General features: G+C 40.3%; 1 protein-coding gene across 1 annotated transcript in view; it reads right to left on the reverse strand.

Annotated features, from left to right (window-relative positions):
* Positions 1 to 2,086: 2,086 nt before the first annotated feature.
* The window catches only part of LOC126424760 (N-alpha-acetyltransferase 30), an 81,000-nt gene continuing 57,487 nt past the window's right edge, over positions 2,087 to 25,599 (reverse strand). Inside the window, exons 3-4 of the mRNA XM_050087503.1 lie at positions 21,458 to 21,513; positions 2,087 to 8,056 (exon numbers count right to left, since the gene is read on the reverse strand). Coding sequence (XP_049943460.1) covers positions 7,919 to 8,056; positions 21,458 to 21,513 — 194 coding nt within the window. The 3' untranslated portion in view covers positions 2,087 to 7,918. The remainder of the gene's footprint in view (positions 8,057 to 21,457; positions 21,514 to 25,599) is intronic.

Here is a 25,599-nt window from a genome sequence, read left to right on the forward strand (position 1 = left end):
GTTGCAATGGTAGACACATTTTAGAGGCACCATAAATGAATGTACAGTTAGTTTCTGTCCTACATAAAAAGAGAAAAGTGAGTTGATATGCATTCACCCATGGTACAATATTGACTCAATTATTTCGAGAGTTTCAGTATTTCCCCAGAGTCCCATGCAGATTTGATCATACTCACCTGCTGAGTTTGGACAACAGAGGCAGCCCGCTTTTTCCATCCACAGATTGTCTGACGGAGGTTCAAGCTGCCAGAGTCGACGGTCATGTATGTATGTATGAGGTGTGCTTGGTTGTGTGAATACATCTATGTGTGTGTTTCCTTTTCTGAAGGCGGCTTTGGCTAAAAGCTAATGCACGCCTTTTCACTGTACTTGTCTGCAACTCAACCTGTCATCTACACCGTGAGTAGCAATCTATCTTTCCCTTATGTCATTCATATTCCAACCTGGAGTTTCCATTGTTTGGAAGCTTTGAAAGAGAGGACACACACGATACAATGATGACTTTGAATGAAAGTAGTTTTAACATAATGATTTTTCAGTTGACAACCTTCTGTAAGACGACTTGTGCCGAATATAGCTCACGCATGCTTCATGCAGACATTGAAGCAGAGAACTTATTTGTGGAGTCTTATCACTGAAGTTCTTTGTATACCAAAAGAAATATTTAATTTACTTGCAACTGAAACTCAAGTAGCTCCAGAATGGAGGCATCCATTAACTGACTTTCATTTGGAAATGCAGTCTGAAACACATGTCAAGAGTAAACTGCAAAACTGGTAATTACAGTTCTAAATACACAGGACTGGATCATCATAAATTCTTCATAGAGTCTCCCAGAATTCCCCAACTCTTCCAGATTTATACAGTAAATTCAGTTTGTCTGAGAATTCCTTGCTTTCCAGTGAAGTCACCACCCTGTGTTTATTAGCTCCTCACACCTCCCCCAATCTACTGTGGATCTTTATGACAGCAAACATGTCCAGTCTGTAAATGAATTGATATTGTGGATACATATATTCTAGTTTCCAGCACATATAAAGCAATGAATTTAATTGTACACTTGTTAAAATCACGGTTTTAATGAGCTTGCTCTTTAGTACACCAGTATATAATTACATAACACTGCTGTAATAAAATACAGTTAACATATAAATCTCTTGCATTCTTTTTTGCTTTTGTTACATAAATGTAACAATTATTTTATTTTTTAAAAACAGTAATACAAATCAAATTTAGTTTTTGAAAGCACTGCTGTTACATAAATTTATCAAACCTCTCAACTGTTTAGTGGGTGCACTTTCAAAGATTTACATCTAACCTAAAATGTCAGTAGTAATTACATACCAAGTTACACTGTTGCCCCAGAAGAGCTAACAGATTGTCTGAGAGTGCATTTCAAAGCTCAGCGTTTGTAATTCAAAAAGGGGGATCCATTTTCAGCTAGACTCAAAGATACTACCTCAAAAGTAACTTTGTACGAATAGTTTTCTTTTGAAACAAACCGTAACTCATTATTATGGGTTTTATAAGGGTGATTAAACCACATATCTGTACTAAGGTAACAGAAAAATACAAGTCCAAAATAAAAAAAATTATAACAAAAGTAGGGTTCAGCATCTCATGAGATAGATGAGAGCATTCTAGTTAACTGTTGAGATGGAGACAACTGGAGCTGTACAATGAATATTTTGTAGATGTCTCAAATCTGAACAGACTTCTTGTATTTGCATGCCTACAAGCTTTCTATGACTGTTCTTTTTTTGGTTACAGAAAAGTAGAAGCTCCCCTTCTATCTCGGATGGGAAAATACAAACAACTTGCAGTTATCTGAATACTACATAGAAAATTTCTTGACATACAAACCTGTTAAAAATTTAGTTAAGAGCTATCTAAATCAAAGCTTCAACTTTTAGCTGTCTTATCAAGCACACCTGAGAGGTTTGAGAAACACAAAAGGGAAGTGCTAAAACAAGACATATGTTCTAACCAAGATCTTTGTGGATTATTTTCTTTCTTAGATCTGGACAGGCTCACAACAAATTTGGACCATATAGTATATTCGTGAATTCAATCACTCACTCACACTCACACACACACACACACACACACACACACACACACACACACACACACACACACACACACACACACATATTCATTTGAGTAGGTAAATGTATTTCATTTAACAGGATTTTTCTGAATAATGAAACTAATCCTCGTCTGTAGTTCAATTTTGAGTCAGTGACGCTATGTTATACATAACAGTATTTCTTTTATACAGATGTTTTATTTAATCTGCAAAGACATAAAATTGTCTTCAGTATAATATGCTGTAAATAATAAACTCCAAATTCTAAATATCAAGTGCACACCTGTAGCAAAATAACAAGTCCTAGTGCAATCATTTCATTGTTTGCAATTAGCGACTTCAATGTGATCCCATTTTAGGACAGCTTAAGTCACTTTGAGCTGAATCGTAGGTGCCACAAATTTCACATTTTCTGTTAAAATAGTTATTTTTACTCCAAATATCAGCAGAGATTAATGGAAACAGTACATACAACAGACCAATACAAACTGTACAACATTTTCTCTTTCCAGACAGAAAACTTAGTAACTGTTTCTGTATGAAGCGCATGTTTCACATATCAAATACAAACAACAATTACAGTAAATTTTACATGAAGACAATTACAATCATCATCACATATAAAATCTTGCTCCTTATCTTTTCAGCAGGCACAGACTGGGTTTAGATCTCTCATTTGTGTGCATAATCATCTCTGTACAGGTTGCAAGCACTGCCTAGAAGACGTTACAGTAAACTCTCGATTGGCCACGGGTGGATTATCTGTTTTGCAGATTATCCACAGCCTATTTCCCTCACTTTTTTTGCTGCAGAGAGTTTTTCTCTAAGCCGACAGTGGTCACAGTTGAGTGATAATCTCAAGTTACAACAAGTGTAGTAAACAACATGCTGCTGTAACACTGCAAGCACTGGATTTTAATTGTTGCGAAAGGTAGTCATCAGTTTCTCTTAGTCCCAAACAATGTGTAAAAAGTGAAAACATGCTGTGTTAACCATTCAGCAGAAACTGGAAATAATGCACAAACTTGAAAGAGGCAATATTGGCATACAAAATCTGGTATTGATTTACAGTGTGGGTGAAACTACGATCCACGATATTTGGAAAAACAAAGACAAAATAATTCAATTTGCTAGCAATTTTGACCCATTTAAAGGTTTGTCAAGGCTGAAGGCTAAAAAAAATCTTACATATGCAAATCTGGATAAAGCCGTGTTGGAATGATTTCAACAGATAGTAAAGCTGCTTCTGAATTTTGTACTGATTTCAATGAGAAAATTTAGAGTTGGAGCAAATATTTAATGCAGATATAACCAAGTTGTTTTGGAGGTACCTACCAACAAAGACTTCAGCTTTAGTGACAGAGCGTAGTGTTCCTGGTTATAAATCAAGCAAGGAAAGGATAACTGTTGGTGTAGTAGATAAAGCTAAAAACTGCACTGTTTCAAAGGAAATGAAATGCGCCATTTCCCTCTCCATTATTTTCACCAGAAAGGTACCTGGGTGTACCCCACAGTTTTTCCAAATACGGTTCCATAATTGCTTTGTGCCACAGGTGTGAGAACATTTAATGCTGGAGGGGCTACCTGCAAGGGCTTTATTGTAACGGGAAAATGCAGCTACTCAACCAAACAGAAATGTTCTGAAATTTATGACGAGTTGACATTTATAAAACATTTACCACAACGTGACAGCCTTAAAGCAATGAAGCAAGGTGTCATTGCTGCCATGATGACAATTTATAGAGGAAACTGGTACAAAAACTTATTGTTGAGGACTGCAATCTCCCAACATTCTGGAAGTAATTAACTGTGCTGGACACAATTTATAATGTGTTGAAGGCACTGTGTAAGGTAAGACAACCAAACATAGTCAAGTCATGGAAAAACATTAATTATAAAATTGATGAAATCAGTAATTACGATGATGAAGAAGACAGCTCATTTGCAATATTAGCTGCTGTTTTGGAAAATACCTCTGGGTGTAGAACTGTTGGCACAGAAAATATATCTGAAGGGTTTGACAACAACTTCACAGAGCCAGGTCATGAGATGTTGAGTGACAATGCTATTGTTCAGAGAGTACAAGGGAATTCTGAGGAGATGAATGACAGTGATGATGATGAAAACATTCCTATAATTCCAGAAACAGTAATCAACTGTGTATCAGCACTTTAATAGAATCCTGGGTAACTGGATTACATGGAGCAGCAAGAAGATGCTTCCCTCTCTGACAAATTGGTGAAGTGTAAAATTTGTAGTGTGATATGTAAATAAGAAGCTACCTAACCGAGACAGAAATCAATTCAAGACTATTTTGTTTCAAAGTAGTGTAATGTAATGTGAAATTAGATTGTATTGTTTTCTTTGTAAGTACTTTATTCTCACATGTACCATGATGATTAAAGTAGAATTTATTGTAAATAATTAGTTAAGTGGTTTTATTTATGACACTGTAATTAAATTTTATTTTTGAATAACCCCAATACATTACTGTTTATTTTAATTGTGGATTATCTGTGGAATTCTATAATCCACAGGTTACAAGTCTCCAATTACTGTGGATAATCAAGAGTTTACTGTATTTAAAGACTATTTCTCACGTAATCTTTTTGTTTTGTGTTTTCTTATTTAACTTTCTCTAGCTGAAAACCAATCTTTTGGTTTGGTTCTCTCTTCCTCACGTGTGATGAAGTAAAAAAGACATCCTTTATATGCACAATTTATTTTTTTAGCAGCTCAGTCCCCCGTGGCACGCAGATATTTTACATGAGAGAGAGAGAGAGAGAGAGAGAGAGAGAGAGAGAGAGAGAGAGAGAGAGAGAGAGAGGTGGGGGGGGGGGCCTTCATTGTAAATTGAAAGCATCTGCCACAATGAAATTCAGGCCTGCCTGTGATTTGCAGCAAATACTATGTCCCTGCTCCATTTGCGAACATCTTTTAGTCTGATGGAAAAATAGAAGTTTTAAAAATGTTTCTTTTTATAGTATGTTAGCACAAAACTGTAGCACCATGACATTGCTAGGAGACTGGATGTGAGCTCTGGGGAAACAGACGTTGTCTCTCTTAAATTTTTTGTGTGATCTGAATACATCAAGAAACATCAATGGCATCTTTTACATTAAAACAAAAATATTTAAAAAAAAGGATAAAATGAAACTGTTTAATGATTAAGGATCTGTCATGCAATACTGGAACACGGTGAATTATGACACAACAACAGTCAAAGTATGTTAAATGAGGACGAATGTTATTTGGAACTGGATTAGTATTAATTCAAAGCAACAAAAGTCACAAACAAAACATGAGAGCAAAGAATTATAAATGAAATACTTAGAAGGATGCTAAACTATAAAAATTTCTTGCCATTAGAACAAAGATTTAACATCAGTATAAGTTCTCTGTAGTGTGTGGCAAGATAATGTATATGATAGCAATAATATTGTCTATACCACAAATGGAAGCAATGTGATCAACATCAAAGTCATAAACCACAAAAGGGTTTTGCTGGAAATTAACATAACTGTCAGCCAAAAGAGAACATGATTATGCTGTGTCTTTCTCTTTAATATTGCTGTAGCTGAAATACAACCCTTTATTCAGGTAGTTGGAATAATTAATTACACAATTTTCTAAAAATCTAACTGTATGCACTATTTCCCAGATTTCAGGTACTTATATGGACAAATAATGAGAGATTGTTACAGCATATACAAGAAGCTGAGCATCGGTATTACGCTATACACACAAAGTGGCCACTAAGTTAGTGTTTTCATTAGTGTCTTGAAACATTAATTCCACCGGAATTTTTGGGTGACAGTACAAGAAAACTGGTAGGCAAACTCAAATTATGTTCACAACACAAGTTACAAGCCATCGTCTTGAAATACAGCGAATGAAAAAGCTTAATTACAAACTGATAATTAGCTTCTTAGACTGCCCAGAAAGGTAAAATAGTTTATGGTGGCAAAAGTCTCCACTTAGTTTATAAATAAAGCCTTAGTAAAAATATTATGCCAACACATGGTTGAAATCTGAAGTTCGCTAAATGGATATTTCAAAAGAATCTTTATTTCGAAAATGAATTTTGCAGAAAAATCCACAGATGCACAAACAACATAAACTTGCAGCTTTGAGCTTCAGTTTCTATAAAATGTACAGAATACTGACCAAAGCACACACACTTGGCACATGTATTTGTATTGTATATAACTGAAATACTGTGTTAAATTATACAATATTCTCCAACAAAGAACCACAAGCTGAACCTAAACAACACTGCATGCCAAATGAAGTGTTAGATGTTAATTGCTCTGAACAACGTTGTATACTGTGTTTCAATGGTTATCCCCTGAAACTGTATGAAAACTAGAAAAAACTGATAAAAAAAACTTCTAGCAAAACAAATATATTTCAAATCACAAGATGACAAGGTTAGATACATCTAAGCACGAGGATAACGACAGCTGTGGATATTAACATTCCAATTATGGTGGGCCAATTTGTTGTGCATTTACATTCAGCTCATACATAAAATGTGTGACCTGTGGACAAAAATAAAAAAAAGACCATGTGCTTATGCTTCCTTCCGTACTACAGGTCAAAGGAAGAAGATACAGAAGCACAGCGTCTAGAGTCCGTATTTGTAAATAAATTCACACAATACACAATTCCACTTGTAGGCACAATCAATAGTGCTATCAGTTCCAAGACTAGTCAGTTAAGAAATTCATAGTGATAACTGGGCTTTTAATATCACAGACAATAGCAATGACTAAAGTACAAAACTTTTGACAGATTAAAATAATTTATTTTCCAATGCAAAAAGCTATCTCAAATTATTGTTAAACAGAGATTATGTAGTACTTTTAAGATATCCTCCAAAAGCATGAATCTATTATGCAGCAAATGGTTTGACGTCCAACATTCAGTCCAAGAGTTGTTTGCACTCTGCAAACGTCTGATTTTAAGGATTTCTTTGCAAGCAAAATTAGGAAGGCTGTTATATTACTAGGAAACACAAGACTTTGGAAGACGAGTCTCAGCAAACATTAGGCATATATTTGCAGTTCAGCTAAATGAAATGTGAATACAACAAATATATCTGGAAACATTAAAACCAGGTAATTGTAATGCACAAAACATACCCAGTTCATCAAAATTTACTTTCATAATAATGTTCGGCCAGTAACAACCACCTGTCAAAGTAAACAGTGATTCACAGGAAATCAGAACAATATTTTTAACAAGTCATAAATCTTATAACAGGGATGAACTCACATTTAAAATGTGCATAATTTAGAGGGGAAAAATAAGGTTACAGGATCTGGAAATCACCAAAACTTTGAGAGCTATAATAACGTTAAAGGTCCTTTAAAACATTTCACAAACACAGATAATTCTTCGCATTTTATCTGGCACGTACAACTGTCTCGAGGTTCTTCCCACATGCTGCCAACTAACAAACTGCCGCAAACATCCGATAATCATAAATTTCACAGCCGTCAAGTGTTTGCTTTCTGAAAGCAAGGAATCTTTTGACTTTCCTCACAGTTCTATTGTACGGCTGCAATGGGCAGATGTTCACTGACTTATGGTGTTTAATATAGGTGTACTGCAGCATTATTTTCCAAGTTAGCTCCTTTTAAATATTATTTCATCATTTTTGAAGTGCCAGGAAACTCTGACAAGCTGCCAAAATGATTTGCCTGGCACGTTCAAAGGAGAAACAAACTGGTGGAATGAGATAGAGCACACTTGCATTTTCACTGTTCCATAACACATTAAGGTAGGTAAATTTTCCTGAGTTTTATAAGTTCCACAGCAAATAACTCATCGCAGCCACAGCTTTAATCTAAGAGCATCCACACCATTCAGGTAATAACGGAAAAGGCGCTTGTCACGAACGAAGCCCAGATTTTCATACAGTCGCAGGGCAGGGCGGTTCGTAATTTCTGTCTCCAACACAACCTGTAAAATATAAAATCTTACGTGAGAAATGTGTGGTGATTACTTAAACAATCAATATAAGAGAAATACATTCAGAAATATGAACACAGTTTTCACACTACGGAAAACAGCCATAAGAATAACAACCAAAAACAGTAATTACACTCACTGTAAAAACCTTTTCAAAACACTGGAGACATTAACTACACCATGACAGTACGACAGTACATTTACCAATCAGTTATGTGCATCAAAAACACACACTATAAACACTGCACGAACAACTCCTTTCACTTTTATAGCACAAAATACAGACTGAACTTACATTCACCTTGAAATAATAAACATAAAACTCGAAACAACGTATCCTACCAAGGAACAAAACTGTACAAAAGTTCACCCCAGGAGATTAAAGAGATTAGTAACACAAACTAAAGACTGTTAAAAATTTCTTACCCCACAAACATTCTATACAGCGAAGGATTACTTACACAATGAAGAGTAAGGTTTGCTAAAAGAGTAAAACAAGTAAACAACAACAACTATAATAATAAAATCTCTCTTCATACAACACTATCACACTACATAATTTCTCTCCTTCACTTGGCCACCTCCCCTGAAAAATCTTACTGTCTGATCTGCAACTTACAATACAAATGCCTTTTATCTCTGAGCTCAACAACTGATTCAATTACAGAGAGATGCTGCCTCAATTTATCAGATAAACCAATGGAATGTTACAGCATACAAAATGGAAAACAAACAATGTTGCTATAGTTCTCATCTCAGCATACAGTGTGCAGTGTTACAGTACGAAAATAATGTGTGTTTAGTGTGCGCCTTAATATGTAATGAGAAATGAATGATCACTGCAGTGCTTGCATTTTACATTATTTAATATTTTCTTTGCAAGACAGTAATGTACACCTGAGATAAACAAATGAGATGACACTTAATAAATAAATAAATAAATAAAAAAGACTTGTCTTTTAGTCAGGTGGATGGATGTGCTGGTCTCTATCTGATCATGATGCTTTAGGTTGTCAGTAGTTTCCCTAGATAACATCATCAGGCAAATGCTGAGATAGTTCTAATTAAAAGGCCACCATAGCCTACCTGAGCCTTTCAAACTTTACCTGTATGTAGGTAAATGCCTCCATATGTGATTTTTCCTTAAACTATAATACCATGACATGACCAATATCCTTGTCAAAGTGATCTACAGATATGTGGGGTGGTACTGTGACCCGACCAGCACACAATGTTTGAAGACTGGTTGGCAGGTCTTGATCTCTGCCTCTTTAACAGTGGAGTCACCGCACACTTCAGTAAGGCCCATTGCACTTTATCGGCCATTTATGTTTTCGTTGGTAGGCCTGGATTCCCCCTCCTCTGTTCAACGAGGAATTCACAATTATTTGTGGAACAGCCCATCATTTTCCGATAATCTTACCTTTCCTTCATCATCACCCACACATGTGTGCTTTCCCCAGGTGGGACTTTACTAATGTGGATCAGGATATCTTTTCCTCGACTGCCATCCCAACCACTCCACTACACAACGGCATCCATGTGTCTGTATGGAGTTTGAACAAGGACATCCTTTTGAGAGCTGCTTCAATGATTCCTTCTTCCTCGAGTTCTCCTCGATGGAAGACACTGTTGTGCCCTCCAGTGCTACAAACGGCATTTACCTCTCTAACACTTCCTGGCCTTTAAACAGTTCCATGCCCGAGCCTGTTATCTTGTCAAATGCCAGAAGCAGATTTGTTGGAAACAATATGTCGCAGCACATAGGGCCACATAGTTTCTCTTCACAGGTATGAGAACAGATCAGGTGCATTTCTGGCCACCATCCTCCTACAAAGTGTCCCAGGAATTTCACTGAAAGCTGTTATCCTCACCAGACCAGACTATCACTGAACAGTTTGCTCTACATCTCATCCAAACCCCAGTGTCGGTACACTATTGACCTGTGCTAATGTTGGTCCCCTATCCACCTGTGTTCTGCATTCTCAAACACCAATTGAAACAACTCCGTTTATCTTTTGTTCCTCACTGCCTGGAGTCTCATAATGCCCCATTTAGCACCCCATTCTCTGCCCTGACACAACTCCTGAACCAGACTCGGTTCTCGACCAAATGCTTCAATAAGTATTGGGTGGTGGCTAGCCAATGACATATACTTCCCTTTTTAATCATCTCCAGAATGAGGGGGGAACTCCCTTCCCAAAGGTGAGAAAGTTTCATTATTCTAGTTTTGTAGTCGAATAAATCACCTCTTCAGATGGACAGCTATTGTTGATCAGTTTAACCGATGTCCTCTGCAAGGTACTTGAATATATGGTGAGTCAAAGGCTGTACTAGGTGCTTGAATCGTGGGACCTTTCGGCTTCAACTCAGGGTGGTTTTCACCAAGGCAGTTTTACTGCAGATAATTTAGGCCACATGGAGCCTGCTATCCAAACAGCTTTTCCCCAGTGTCAGCACCTTGTTCCAGTCTTCTTCGATCTGCATAAAGCTTATGATACCACATGGTGACACCATATCCTTGCCATCTTACACTAGTGGAGTCTCCATGGTCTGCTCCCAATTTTTATCCAGCTCTGCCCTTTTCAGGTAAAGGTTGGCACCTCCCATCTCCAGGAGAATGAGGTTTCAGAGGGTTCGGTTTAGAGTGTCCCTCTAACTTTGGTGGCTATCAATGGTCTGGTGGTGGCTGCAGGCCCTGTGGTGTTCCCCTCTTTGTATGCTGATAATTTTTGCATTTATTTTTGTATATCTGTGATAGATGTTGCTGAACACAGAATGTAGGGAGCGATCTCGGGCTTTCATTCATGGCTTCCATTTTCCAGCTGCCAAGACCGGCATTGTTCATTTCTGTTGTTGCCATATAGTCCATCCCCATCTGGATCTGCACCTTGATGGTAGTCAGTCAATGTGGTGAACACTCATTGTTTTTTGGGACTGGCCTTTGATGCCCGGTTGACATGACATCTCATTTTCGTCAACTAAAGTGGACATGTTGGTCTTCAATAGCTCGAAGCAACATAAACTGGGGTGTGCACTACTCTACTCTCGTATGGCATTGGTCTATCTAGATTATGGGAGTCTCGCACACGACTCGGCATCACCTTCGATGTTACAGATGCTGGATCCAACTGGGGCTTTTCAGACTAGTGCTGTGATCAACGTCTTAGTGGAGGCAGGGGTTCTACCATTGCTCGTTCTGCACCAACAACAGTTGATCATTTATGCGTTATGCTTCCACTGCTCCCCACAGCACCCGAACCATGATCTCCTCTTTCCAGATAAGGAGATCCATCTCCACCTCCTGTAACAATGACCTAGGTCTGGTGTTATCATTGCCATCTGCGTCCCGTCTCTTTTTTTCTGAACTCTAGCTGTTCCTTCTACCACCTCTTCTCTGGCGTGCTCATGTGCCCCTTGTGGTATATCTGTTTAGACCTATCACAATGTCCAAAAGACTCTGTTCATTTTGAGGATACCTGCTTCCAATTCACCTCCATTCTCAGTGTGTTTCAAGCTTCAGAAGTAGTCTAGACTGATGGCTTGATATTTGCCAGTTACTCTGGCTTTGCTTACGTCGATGCAGGATGTAATGAACTCCATTCCTTGTGTTTTCACTGCAGAGTTGGTAGCCATATTTCATGCTCTTGAGCATATCTGTTCCTTCATTGATGAGTGCTTCCTCACCTGTAGCGACTCTGAACAGTTTACAATCTTGTGACTGGTGTTACCCTCCCCTTCCCTTGATCCTGACTATCCAGGATTCCCTTTTCTGTCCTTGAACAATGTGGATGCTCTGTGCCCTTTGTCTGGACCCTGGCTCACGGTGGATTTGAGGATGTCCTCCATGTTAGCCTCTCACAAAGATTCCATCATCTTAGACCGGTTCAGCACTGGCCATACTTGGGTGACTCATGATCATCTCCTCCATCACGAGGGTCCACCCCCATTGTCATTATGGTGCTTGTTTGACAGTGGTCCACATTTTGCTGGACTGTCCTAACCTAGTCACCCTGCAGCGGACTAAATCTTCCTGACTCGTTATTCCTGGTTTTAGCAAACGATGCCTCAGTGGCTGACCTCGTTTTATGCCCCTCTGCCTTGAACGGGCAGTGGCTGTCTGGGCTTGGTGGTCTGCCCCCAGCCCTCGCCCTACCAGTTCTTTTGCTCTTCTTCCCTCTCATCACATGTTACGTTTGACTTGGTGTTCTTGCTCCGTTTTCCTCTGCTTCTCTTGCCCTGTCCATGTCGCTAATCTTTTCTAGGTACTTCTCGGTGGGGTGTCTACAGTAAGTGGTAGGCTGTATGTCCCCCACTGCACTTTCTACCTTATGGGGATCTGAATGCACCCTGGACAGGGCACCTTCACCACTGTTGTTCCTTCCCTCCTCTTTTCTCCTTCCTTGTTCCTTTCTCTAGGCTTTGTTGACGTTCAGGAGACCTTGGAATTTTCTTTCCTCAGGTCTTGCGCACTAGACCCTTCTTTGGTGTGTAGTTTTGTTGACTTGGCTGTTCCAGATAGGAAGGACTGATGACCTCTTAGTATGGTCCCATTAATCATTAAACCAACCAACCATCAAGATCAGATGTGTCTGGACACCCATACGTAATGCAGAATTGACCACTAGATGTCAAAAGAGGCGAACTTGTCAGTATAAATGGAGGTGGGGAGTATTATGTTGACAGTAGAAAAGCTATAACAGTGGATCAGTCAGCAGAACTCAGTGACATTAAACGTGGACTTGTCACTGGATGTCACCTGAGTAACAAATCCAATGGAGACATTTCAACCTTCCTACAGCTGCCCAAGTAGGACGAAATCAGTGGAAAGAGTCACTCGTGGCAAAGTGCTACCATAGTCCAGCAAACAAGGACAGTTCGTAGGGAGTTAAAAAGAAAGGGGTAAAATGGTCAAGCAGCTCCTCATAAGCCACACATTTCTGTAGTCTATGATAAATGATGCTTGAGGTGGTATAAAGAGTAACAACACTTGGCAGAGGATGAATTGAAATCTGATTTGGAGTGATGAATCACGCTATACCATTTGGCAACCTGAGGAAAGGATTTGGGTTTGGCAAATGCATGGAAAACATTACCCGCCATCACATACAGCACCAGCAGTGAAGTATGGAGGAGATGGGGTTATGGTTGTTTCTTGTGGTTAGGGTGTGGTTCCCTTATTGTGCTTAAGAAAACACGATATGTGGAAGGATATGATACATTCTACAGCATTATGTATTGCGTACAGCAGAGGAACAGTTCAGAGACAATGATTGATTGTATCGGCATGACAACACACCGTTATGAAGCAACATCTGTGAGGCAGTGGTTGGACAATAATGTCCCTGAAACTGACTGGCCTGACCATAGTCCCAATCTAGATCCACAGAACACATTTGGAAGAGTTAGAACATCAGGTTTGCTGCAGACCCCACTGTCCTCTTGTGGTTTCAGCTGTTGAGAAATAACGGATTGCCATTCCTCTACAGACACTCAGACAATTCACTGAAGGAATCCCCAGGACAGTTCAAGCCAGCATAAGGGAAAATGACTGACACATCCCATATCAATGTCCACTAATAGGTGTTCGCATACTTTCGATCAGATAGTGTATCTGTTTTAATGAAATGGTCCTATCTTTTCAAATGTGCCTCTTGCGAATGATGTGCTTCCATACTGGGGGGGGGGGGGGGGGGGGGGGGGGGAAACCCCTTGAGGTCTATGTTTATGTGCTGCTCCATGACTACTCTCAATATCTTTATTGTTTGCTTTTGTGTAACTTCTGTGGTTTTTTCCCCAGTAAATGTGTTTTTTTTTCTTTCTTTTCGTATCCAGGGTGTAATTATAAAGTTAATAAAATGTTTTCTTGTCTTGAAAAATATTATTTTAATCAGGTTATGGGTCCAGTACACGTGTAAAGGCAAACAACATAGTTTAATTAAAACAATATTTGAAATGAGCCTATGTCTGTAAAGAAACATGATTGCTAGCGGCGATTATAAGGTCAGCATTGAGGGACTAGCTATCAAGGTACAGATATGGATGGGGAAGGACTATTAGGTGACAACAAAAATTAATAATACAGGTCTGGGCAGCTGAAAAAAGGAAACCATGAGTGAGAGCCCAAAACTGCACTATGTTTATTGCTCCCTACAGTTTATGTTCAGAAATGCCCATCACGTACGAACAAAAATAAATGCAAAAATCATCACGATGCAAAGAGGGGGACAGAGTACATCCAGAGCTGCTACCAAACCATTGATAGCCACTAGACAGACACACACACACACACACACACACACACACACACACACACAGAACTCTGCAGAACCCTATTCCCCTGGAGACGAAAATCGTGATGTGAAAGAAAGTCCGGGATAAAAATTGGGAGTGGACCACAGAGGCCCCACTCATGTAAGGATATGGTGGAGCCACGACACACTGTACGTTTTAAGTCGATCAAAGAAGACTCGACAAGGTGTCGACACTGGGCAAAAGCCATTCCGATAGCAGACTCCAGGTGGACTAAATTATCTGCAGTAGAGCAGCCTCGGCAAAGATCATCCTTGGCTCCAGAAAAAAGATACCAGGATTCAAGGATCCAATACAAATTTTGACTCATTATATGTTCAATTAACTTCAGTTAAACTGATTGAATGATGGCTGTCCACCTGAAGAGGTTGTTACCAGATTTCAAAACTGGAATGGCAACACTTTCTCACCACTGGGAAGGAAATTCCCCATCGCTCCAGAGATGGTTAATAAAGGGGTAAGTATATTACGCTGAATCACCTCTAATAAATGTTGACGTATTTGGCTGTGAACACAATATGGTCCAGGAGCTGCATTGGGACAGAGAGCAAGATCCCTGGTGAATTTCTACTTGCTAAATGGGTCATTATAGGGCTCCAGGTGGTGGGCAATGAAAGATAGAGGGAGCTGTTGCAGATCATGTTTGAGAAGATGGAATGCGGGTGCATAGTGGACCAACACTGAGGCCCAGGCGAAATGCCGAGCAGACTGTTCAGCGATAAGAGTGTGGTCTAATGAGGATAACACCACTCAGAGAAATTCCTGGGATGCCTGTGGGAGGATGGTAGCCAAAAATGAACCTCCTCTTTTCCTCACACCTGTGAAGAGAATGTATGTGGCCCTATGGCAGTGACATATTGTTCCCAACAAATCTGTTTCTAGCACTTAAAGTAATGGGCCTGGGCATGAAGCAGTTTAAAGGCCAGAAGGTGGTTGAGATATAGATGCCATTTGTAGCATTGGAGGGCACGACGATGGTCTTTATGAACTGTAAAAATTTCGGGGGGTCCACCAAGTGGCCATCTTTCGTCGAGAACCCAAGGTAGAAGGAATCGCCGAAGCAGCTGCCAAAAGGATGGTATTGGTCAAACTCCATATGGACACATCAATGCTGTTGTGTGGTGGAGCAGCTGGAATGGCAGCCAAAGAAAAGGCATCCACACCTGCATTAGTAAAGAGCCGTCTGGGAGTGTGTCCATTTGGCTGATGCTGAAGAGAAGACAAGACGATCGGGAAAGGATCGATGTCACACAAATTGTCTTGAACTCTCCATTAAATGAGGGGTGAGAAGGACCCATGGCTACAGATGGAAAGACCAATGGCTGAGAAAGTGCTGTGTGCCACATTAAATTGTGTGGTCACTTCAGTGTTGAGGGCAGAGACCAAGACCTGACAGCACAAATTCAGCACTCCTGCCCATCAGCAGTACCACCCCACAGAGATAGTTATGGGCTTTACGAGGAGAAGGAAGGGAGGAGGGATCTGTTGAAGGAGGGTATGAAGAGTAGGAAGCGTAGGAGGCCTATTGGGAGGGGAGGGGAGGGGGGGGGGGGGAGGCAGGACGGCAGGGCAGGGCAGGGCAGGGCAGGAGGGGGGGGGGGGTGATAAAGATTGCATACCCTTACCATATAGTGTAAACAGATCCGATTGGTCCCTTGTTCCATCCCAGAATGAAGAGGAATGCAGGAACTAACAATGTCAGTGTGGACCAACCTACTGGAAGCTCACAAAGGAGCGGTTCTGACAGAAGGTTTGGAAACCATGAAGAGAAAGGGGAAGAAGTATCCACAAAATGAGAGCCCTGCAACTTAACACAAGCTACAGAGCAGAGAGAAAGAACAGACTGCAAATATAGAAGGAGACAATAGTAACCATTACAGTTCTGTTGGAGGAGAGCATTACAAGTGGCTGGGTGGACACGGAACGGGCCACAACCTGTCACTGTGCCGAGACAGTGTCCATCTTCGGTAAGGATGGAGTGACATCCATGAATGTAAGATTGGACCCTGACAGAGATAGAGGGGGTGAAACCCCCTGAGATATATGGTAGGTGTGTGTGTGTGTGTGTGTGTGTGTGTGTGTGTGTGTGTGTGTGTGTGTGTGTGTGCGTGCGCGCGCTCATCCCGAGACTTACACATAGGGAAGAGAGAAAGGCGCAGTAATATCAAGATCCAAAAGAGAATGAGAAGCCTAGAGACCCCACAGAGCGCGGGTCTCATGTCCGACTTGAAGTAAAAGACCTCTTGTCCTGGAGATGCAAGGGATGGGGTCCTAGAGGTAGCCCCACGCCCCTGTGGGTGTCAGAAAAGATCAGAGAAGAGGGTTTTTTCTCCAGGCAAAAAGAAGGAGTGGTTTGGTGAGGGAAGGGAGGAAGAGGAGGAGGATTAGATGGAGGTAAGGAGGGGGAGGGAGGAGGAGGACGAAGAGGAGGAGGAGGAGGAGGAGGAGGAAAGGACCCAACAGAAGTAAAGGTAGATGTTAAAGATACCAGGTGAAGACTGTTGAATTTTTGTTGGGCCTCAGAGTACAACAGATTATTAAGAGATTTGAATTCCTGAGTCTTTCTTCCCTTTTTATACACTGGGCAATTTGATGGACGAGGAAAATGTGTGCTGGAATGGTTCCCACACTTGGGCAGCGGGATGCAAGGACACACTACATGGAGAGGGTGGTTGCAGTTGCCGCAGATAGGATTCACCTCACATCATGAAGATGTGACCAAATTGGTGACACTGGAAACAGCACATCACATTATAACAGTAAACTGTAGCTTAGCCTTTTTCCAGAAGGGTATCCCCATCAAAAGCCAGGGTCAAATTGCCGGTAACAACGTGATTGTTCTTAGGCCTTCTATGAACTCCCTGGATGAAATGAACAGCGCAGTGTTCCAGATTAGCCCTGATTGATTGATTAACTGAGACGGATTATGGGACCAAACGGTGCAGTCATCAGAAACAAAAAGGGTCTGCTAAAATGGGCGGATCTAGTCAGAGGAGTCAAATTATAAAATAATGGTCATTAAACACACACAGTAAAGGCATAAAAGGTGAGACCAAATCTGCAAACTGGAAAAAAAAAAGAGGGGCAGTCATGGGGTCACAGACTGAGAGGAATGTAAAAAGTCCCTAGCACAACCAACCTGCCCCGGCTCCATGACTAAAGTAGAACCTTATATCTGGAAATAAAAACCACTTTCACGGAGGACATTGAAAACCAGTTCAACGATCCATGGATTGTCTGCTAATATTAAATTTAAGGAATCGGGACGACTATACTTAACATAAAGGGCCGAAAGAAAAGGGACAGTCCTTGCTGTGTCCGGCGACAGCGCTGTCAGTCATTTAGTCCATATTGTAGCTTGTGGCGGGCTCAAATGTGGCTTGCAAAACCGAGCTTTGCTTTGAAGATCTGGTCGCACGAAGTGCAATACAGGTGCCTAGTGGAGGAATACCTATAGATGTAATTAGGCTTGGACTTAGATTTGTGGAGCTTTCGTTTATCATCCAGTTTCTTTAGGCAGATATGCTCGAATTGTTCCACGCTCTTGTGTACAGCTGAGTGCCACTCTGATCGGTGCAATCCAAGCTCCTCCCAACGTTTGCTCAGAATGCCACAGACTGTGACGTGGCGTTTGATGGTGTCTTTATATCGCAGGTGTTTGTCACCTTGCCGCCACTTTCCACACAAGAGCTCTGAGTAGAACACCGCTTTAGGAAGTCTACTGTCGTTCATGCGTATGATATGCCCACTCCATCTCAGTTGGTGTTTCATTAAGAGGGCTTCAATGCCAGGCAGTTTGATGCGACGCAAAATCTCTGTGTTTGGAACACTACCTTCCCATTTCAGGCGGAAAATTGATCTCAGGCAGCGAAGATGAAAGGTGTCTAGCCTCCTAATGTCGACTTTATAACAGCATCTGGTTTCCGAGGCGTAGAGTAAAGTTGGTAATATTATTACTTTGTACACACAATTTTAGTTTGCAGTCTGAGATCATGTGGTCTCACATACATGTGCCTTATAAATAATTACATCTTCCCTGTTTTCCATTATTTTTTCCAGGACAATAGCTGTGGCCAACCAGTTCTAGGTGCTTCAGTTAGGAACCGCGCTGCTGCTACGGTCGCAGGTTCGAATCCTGCCTCGGGCATGGATGTGTGTGATGTCCTTAGGTTAGTTAGGTTTAAGTAGTTCTAAGTCTAGGGGACTGATGACCTCAGATGTCGAGTCTCACAGTGCTTAGAGCCACTTGAACCATTTTCCAAGACAATACTGAAGATAATTGCCTGACCCCATCTTGATTGCAAAGGGTTCAGAGATTAAAAAAACTTAACTTTCGATACAGCATCTATCAGAATAAGTGCAACAAATGAGGGATATCCTACAAGGCCAAAATCAGGATCAATAATTCAGTTGTAACACCAGAAGGGGACTACACTATGGAGTGGCGTACCTTAAATAAAAAAGGGACAGCTGAAAGAACATGAAAAAAATGAAAGGGAGATCACAGGAACATTATGGGGCCCCTGAAGACTACTGTTAGCACTCCAAAGACTGGGAAAAATGAGGACTATTACAGGTACACCAGAAAGATCATGGGCACAGTGCGAAAAAGATAGTTAAAATTTTATAGACACTAGTGACAATGGCTAAAAGGCACTGAGCAAAAAAGATCTTTAATTACATCACATCATTATCTGGGAAGAGAGGAAAAGAAATGCCATGAAGCCATAAATTCCAAAAGATTCTCATCAGTTGGCCAAATTTGGAAGAGAGAAGGATTACATCTACCACTATTGTCTGGCTGATTGATTGATTTATTCATTCGTCCATCCACCATGTCCCATAGATGCCATCAAAAACAAGAAATCTTCAGGGACATTGAATGATTCAAGGTATACATTAACAGAAGACAAGAAGTCATAGAAGTTTGTATACTATGTTAATAGCACATTATATTATAGTCAGCAAATTATATTATGACCAGGAAAGTTGCTACTCACCATATAGCAGAGATGCTGAGTCATGGATAGGCACAACAAAAGACTCACAATTAAAGCTTTCAACCATTGGCCTTTGTCAACAACAAACACACACACACACACACACACACACACACACACACACACACACACACACACACACACACACACACACGAGAGAGAGAAACAGACCGGACTGGAGTAGGTGGTGGTGGTGGTGGGAGGATGTATGGGACAGGTCTTGCATCTAGGTCTATAACAGGGATATGAACCATGAAGTAAGGAATGGGGAGCAAGGATTGTCTAAGAATGGACGAGTATATTGTGTAGGTTCACTCACAATCCCTTATCTCATGGCTCATACCCCTGTAATAGACCTAAAAGGCCAATGGCCGAAAGATTTAATTGTGACAGTCTTTTTGTTGTATCTATATGCGACTCAGCATGTCCATTATATGGTGAGTAGCAACTTTCCTTCTCAAATATTGCTGCATTCTACCCTGGATTTTCCACAGATTGATTCTATCCATTCTTATAATAGCTAAATATAAAATTAAATAGAAAGCTGCTTTTCAGGGGGGGGGGGGGCAGCGGCAGGGGGAGGGGAGAGGAGTGGAAGGGGGGGGGGGGGGGGGGAGGGGCAGAAATTATGCCTGCCCTGTTCCACTTCATAGCTGCTGCTTTTCAATCCTTAAATTTAGAAATAAAGCTAATTTGTAGAAAGAGTGGCTAATAAGGCATATTCTTAATTTTACTCTGAATTGGTTGGGATTCTCAATTTCTTGCCTTGTCTGTTGGTAGTTTGTTGAATATTTTATAATTACCAGAGCACATAACTCTATTCTGAACCCTAAAACAAGATGTTAAGTGTACACAAAAATTGTGTGTGTTTCTTATGTTGTGACTGTGTAACTAACAGTGTAACTTAAAGTGATTTTTATAACTGGCAACAAAAACATGTAAGGAGTAAATATGTTGGAAAGCGAGTTAAAATTCCAACATCCTTAACAAAAGCTTGTGCTAGACTTTTCACAATATTTATTTTTTGATAACATTTTCACAATATTTCATATTGACAGATGTTTGTAATGGCAAAACATGCTGAACTTAACCTCTCGATTAGTTTATCTGTGTGTTGATTTCTTATTAACTTGTTATCCCAGTGGACCCTAAAGAATTTTCACACTGTATTTCACTCAGTGTCTTACCACTGACAATGTCTTACTATTGGCACTGAAAAGTCACCATTGTTTGTTTAAAACCACATAATATGAGTCACTGTGAGATTAAGACTAACTGTTTGCTGCAAATCACTCCTACCATCTGAACTCTGCCTATTAAGGTTGAATTTGGGCCTCTGATCATAATGTCTGGGTGATCAACAAACACTAACATTTTTTAATCACCCTCCAAATTCATTGGAAGATCACCTGTATGTTCTCTGATCCACTTGTTTGTCCCATTGTCTCTCTACTGCTTGCGAAGCAACTCCCAGCTTGAATAATTTTCACATTAAACATCCATGTACAACTGCTGTAAAATAACTGGTGATGCACTGACTGTAAAATTTCAGTTTCACATGCACCAGAAACCTGTGCTCGAAAACCCTGAATTGTTCATGAAAAGAAGTCCTGCCCATTTTCAACATTCTACTTATTTCTTTTAATGTCCAGCCAGATGTTATCTTTAACTGCCCTTAATACAAAAACTTCATCACCTGCTCTACAAATGCTCTGTTGATAAGTACTATTTTCTCTTGAATGTGTTGACTGAAATGTGCACTATAGTAACTGATTGCAGCAGCACCTGAAAAACCGTAGAATTCTGAATGGATAATGAGTGAACTTTTCATTACGTCTCGGTCACATACAATTTCAGGTTGAAACCATTTTAAACAAGATTCAATAATCTGGGCTTAACTTAAAGTTGATGATGCTACCCATCCCTCCGGGGAAGTTTTCTACTCCAATGGCAGGACAACACATTCCATATAAACAACTATTTCATTAAATGACATAACATAATTCATTTCTGAAACATTCAGATACATAATACAGTATTATGTGACAACTGGAATAAACCAAATGAATTAGTACACTACCTCATCTGCCTCATCCTCGACCATGGCTCGGATTGCTTTCAACACCAGATTGGAACCTAAAATGCAAAGAATGTTCTATTTTAATAAATTCAAATATAAATATCTGCTACTTTAATATGAAACAGTGGAAAAATCAGGAAGGAATAACACCAATATTAATACAATAATGCTTTACTTCTACTTTATTTGTAAGTTAGTTTTAAATACTTAATTTCTCAATAAAATAGTTACAAATCAGAAAAAATAAACATATTATTTAAATTGCTTACATGCCAACAAGGATTTTTACAACTCTGTGAACAACACAGTGCATACATTTTGCTCTGCAAATCTACCAGCAGATCACACTGATGTTTTGGTATGAGCTCCATGATAAAACTACCATAAGCACCATGTGACTTTACGAGTGGACAACCAAGAACAATGTGCTTGGATTAAAAAGAGTGTACGATAGGGATGTAGTCTTTTGCCCCTACAATTCAATCTGTACATCTAAGAAGCAATGACAGAAATAAAAGATAGTTCAGAAGTGAAATTAAAATTCAAAGTGAAAGGATATCTATCCTGAGTGAAAGCGAAGAAGAATTACATGATCTGCTCAATGGAATGAACAGTCTAATGAGTACAGAATATGGACTGAGAGCAAAATGAAGAAAGACTAAAGTGATTAGAAGTAGCAGAAATGAGAACACTGAAAAACTTAACACCAGAATTGATGGTCACAAAGTAGATGGAAGTTAAGGAATTCTACTACATAGGAAGCAAAATAACCAATGATGGATGGAGCAAGGAGGGCATCAGAAGCAGCCTACTAGTGGTCCTGGCCAAGAGAAGTCTACCACAAACATAGGCCTTACTTTGAGGAAGAAATTTCTGAGAATGTGTGTTTGGAGCACAGCATTGTATAGTAGTGGAACATGGACTGTGGGAAAATTGGAACAGAAGAGAATTGAAGCATTTGTGTTGTGGTGCTACATATGAATGTTGAAAATTATGTGAACTGATAAGGTAAGTAATGAGGAGGTTCTGCACAGAATCGGAGAGGAAAGGAATATGTGGAAAACACCGATAAGAAGAAGGGACAGGATGATAGGACATCTGGTAAGACACCAGAGAATGACTTACATGGTACTAGAGGGAGGTGTAGAGGGCAAAAACTGTAGAGGAAGACAGAGGTTGGAATATATCCAGCAAATAATTGAGGACGTAGGTTTCAAGTGCTACTCTGAGATGAAGAGGTTTGCACAGGACAGGAATTCATGGCTGGCCGCATCAAACCAATCAGAAGATTGATGATGGAAAAAGACATTCTGTAGCTCCCCATGTCCAAATCAAAAGTGTGGACAATCTTCAGTATTTACGTATTTTGATATAAAACCTAGCTAAAATAACACTCAAACAGCAAATATTATGGAGGCTCTTGGATATTGAGTTCATGCTGCCAGAAATAGTGCAGTATGCGGGCAAAGAACCAACAAGTCATCGTCTTTGTATCTTCACACAACAAAGTCATTCACATCGTGTAACAGGTTACAGAGGGCAGTGTTACATAGGGCATGCATTATTCAAAATGTTTACAGGAATAGATTGGTCATCTATAAATCATTTTCTCATCAGAATGCATACCCAGAGCAAAAGATTCAGCATCCATATCAATCTGCCCCTTCAAAGCAAAAAATGGAACCTGAACAAATATAGACTGTCAAAAAGATCTCTTCTGGCTGTTTGCTAGCAGTGTTTTACCCAAAACTGGCAGGATCCTAAAAAGCAAAAGATTTACCTCCCAATATATCAAAGCCAGCTATACCTGAAACGCAGCTACAGATAGAAATTTCTATTTTTGCACACATGTACACATCGATATTCCAGCAGCAGCTGCAAATTACATAGTGAACATTTTTGCAAAACAGCTGTTAATTTCGTGAAATTCAGCTGTACTGATGCATGTTTTGACTGGTTTGTCTCATGTTATCACATCACACACATACACTATGTGATCTAAATTATCTGGACACCCCCAAAAACATACGTTCTTCATATTAGGTGCATTGTGCTGCCACCTACTGCCAAGTATTCCATATCAGTGACCTCAGTAGTCATTATACATCGTGAGAGAGTAGAATGGAGCACTCTGCGGAACTCGCGGACTTCGGACGTAGTCAGGTGATTGGGTGTCACTTGTGTCTTACGTCTGTACGTGAGATTTCCACACTCCTAAACATCTCTAGGTCCACTGTTTCTGAAGTGATAGTGAAATGGAAATGTGAAGGGACACGTACAGCACAAAAGCATACAGGCCAACCTTGTCTGCTGACTGACAGTTGAAGAGGGTCATAATGTGTAATACGCAGACATCTATCCAGACCATCACACAGGAATTCCAAACTGCATCAGGATCCACTGCAAGTACTATGACAGTTAGGCGGGAGGTGAGAAAACTTGGATTTCATGGACGAGCGGCTGCTCATAAGCCACACATCACGCCAGTAAATGCTTGGTGTAAGAAGCATAAATACTGCGCGATTGAACAGCGGCAAAACGTTATGTAGCGAATCACAGTACACAATGTGGCGACCTGATGGCAGGGTGTGAGTAAGGCGAATGTCCGGTGAACATAATCTGCCAGCGTGTGTTGAGCCAATAGTAAAATTCGGAGAAGGTGGTGGTGTGGTGTGGTCATGTTTCTCATGCAGGGGGCTTGCATCCCTTGTTGTTTTGCATGGCAGTATCACAGCACAGGCCTAAATTGATGTTTTAAGCATCTTCTTGCTTCCCACTCTTGAAGAGCAATTCGGGGATGGCGATTGCATCTTTCAAAATTATTATTTATTAGGCACAGCCTGTGGTGGAGTGGTTACACGACAATACCATCCCTGTAATGGACTGGCCTGCACAGTGTCCTGACCTGAATCCTACAGAACACCTTCGGGATGTTTTGGAACACCGACTTCATCCCAGGCCTCACCAACCGACATTGATAGCTATCCTCAGTGCAGCACTCCGTGAAGAATGGGCTGCCATTCCCCAAGAAACCTTCCAGCACCTGATGAACGTATGCCTGCGAGAGTGGAAGCTGTCATCAAGGCTAAGGGTGGGCCAACACCATATTGAATTCCAGCATAACCGATGGAGGGTGCCAAGAACTTTTAAGTCATTTTCAGCCAGGTGTCCGGATACTTTTGATCACATAATGTAGACGGGATGTGACAATGGTTGCACCTACTGGATGCAGTCACTTGTTCGTTCCTTTTCTACCCATGCTGACTGTGTACAGTGGGCATTGTACAATGCCCGCTGTTACAACAGATTATAATACATGGTGTGCAGTTTATAATATCATGATATACATTTTTTTCAGAAACTATGAATGTGTTGCTTAAACTGACATAACAGCAGTTGGAGCAAATTTCTAAACCAAGAAGGCACACTCACTTTAAATGACAACAGTTAACACCTTAACGGCTACAGTAACTGAGAAAATTAACACTTGTTTATCACTATCTCATCAAAGGACATTGGGTGTAAAGTGATCCCGCTCTCCTCCTTCCCCATACATGCGAGCAACAGATTGTAGAAATCCAACGGTAGGTTACGCGATCTGTCTGCAGATTGTACTTGTGTGGGCATATCACAGACGGCAGTGACCACTCACTTACCTCTCTTAATTTCCAAAAAATCAGATGAATTGCATATGACAAATTAGGGAAGGGAAAAACCAACCAGGTTAAAGATATCGGTATTTTAGTTCTGGATAACCAGTATTTTCCAATATTTGTTTGGTCTCTGTTAAAACAGTTTTTTTTTTTTATTTTTATTTTTTACTAATGTTGCTGTTGTGGTCTTCAGTACAGAGACTGGTTTGATGCAGCTCACCATGCTACTCTATCCTGTGCAAGTTTCATCATTCTTCTGTAGCACCACATTTTGAAAGCATCTATTCTCTTCTTATCTAGACTATTTATCGACAATGTTTCACTTCCATACATGGCTACACTCCATACAAATACTTTCAGAAACGACTTCCTGACACTTAAATCTATACTCGATGTTAACAAATTTCTCTTCTTCAGAAACGGTTTCCTTGCCGTTGTCACTCTACATTTTATATCCTCTCTACTTCGACCATCGTCAGTTATTTTGCT

Source organism: Schistocerca serialis, chromosome 10, assembly GCF_023864345.2.
Source record: "Schistocerca serialis cubense isolate TAMUIC-IGC-003099 chromosome 10, iqSchSeri2.2, whole genome shotgun sequence".
NCBI lineage: Eukaryota > Metazoa > Arthropoda > Insecta > Orthoptera > Acrididae > Schistocerca > Schistocerca serialis.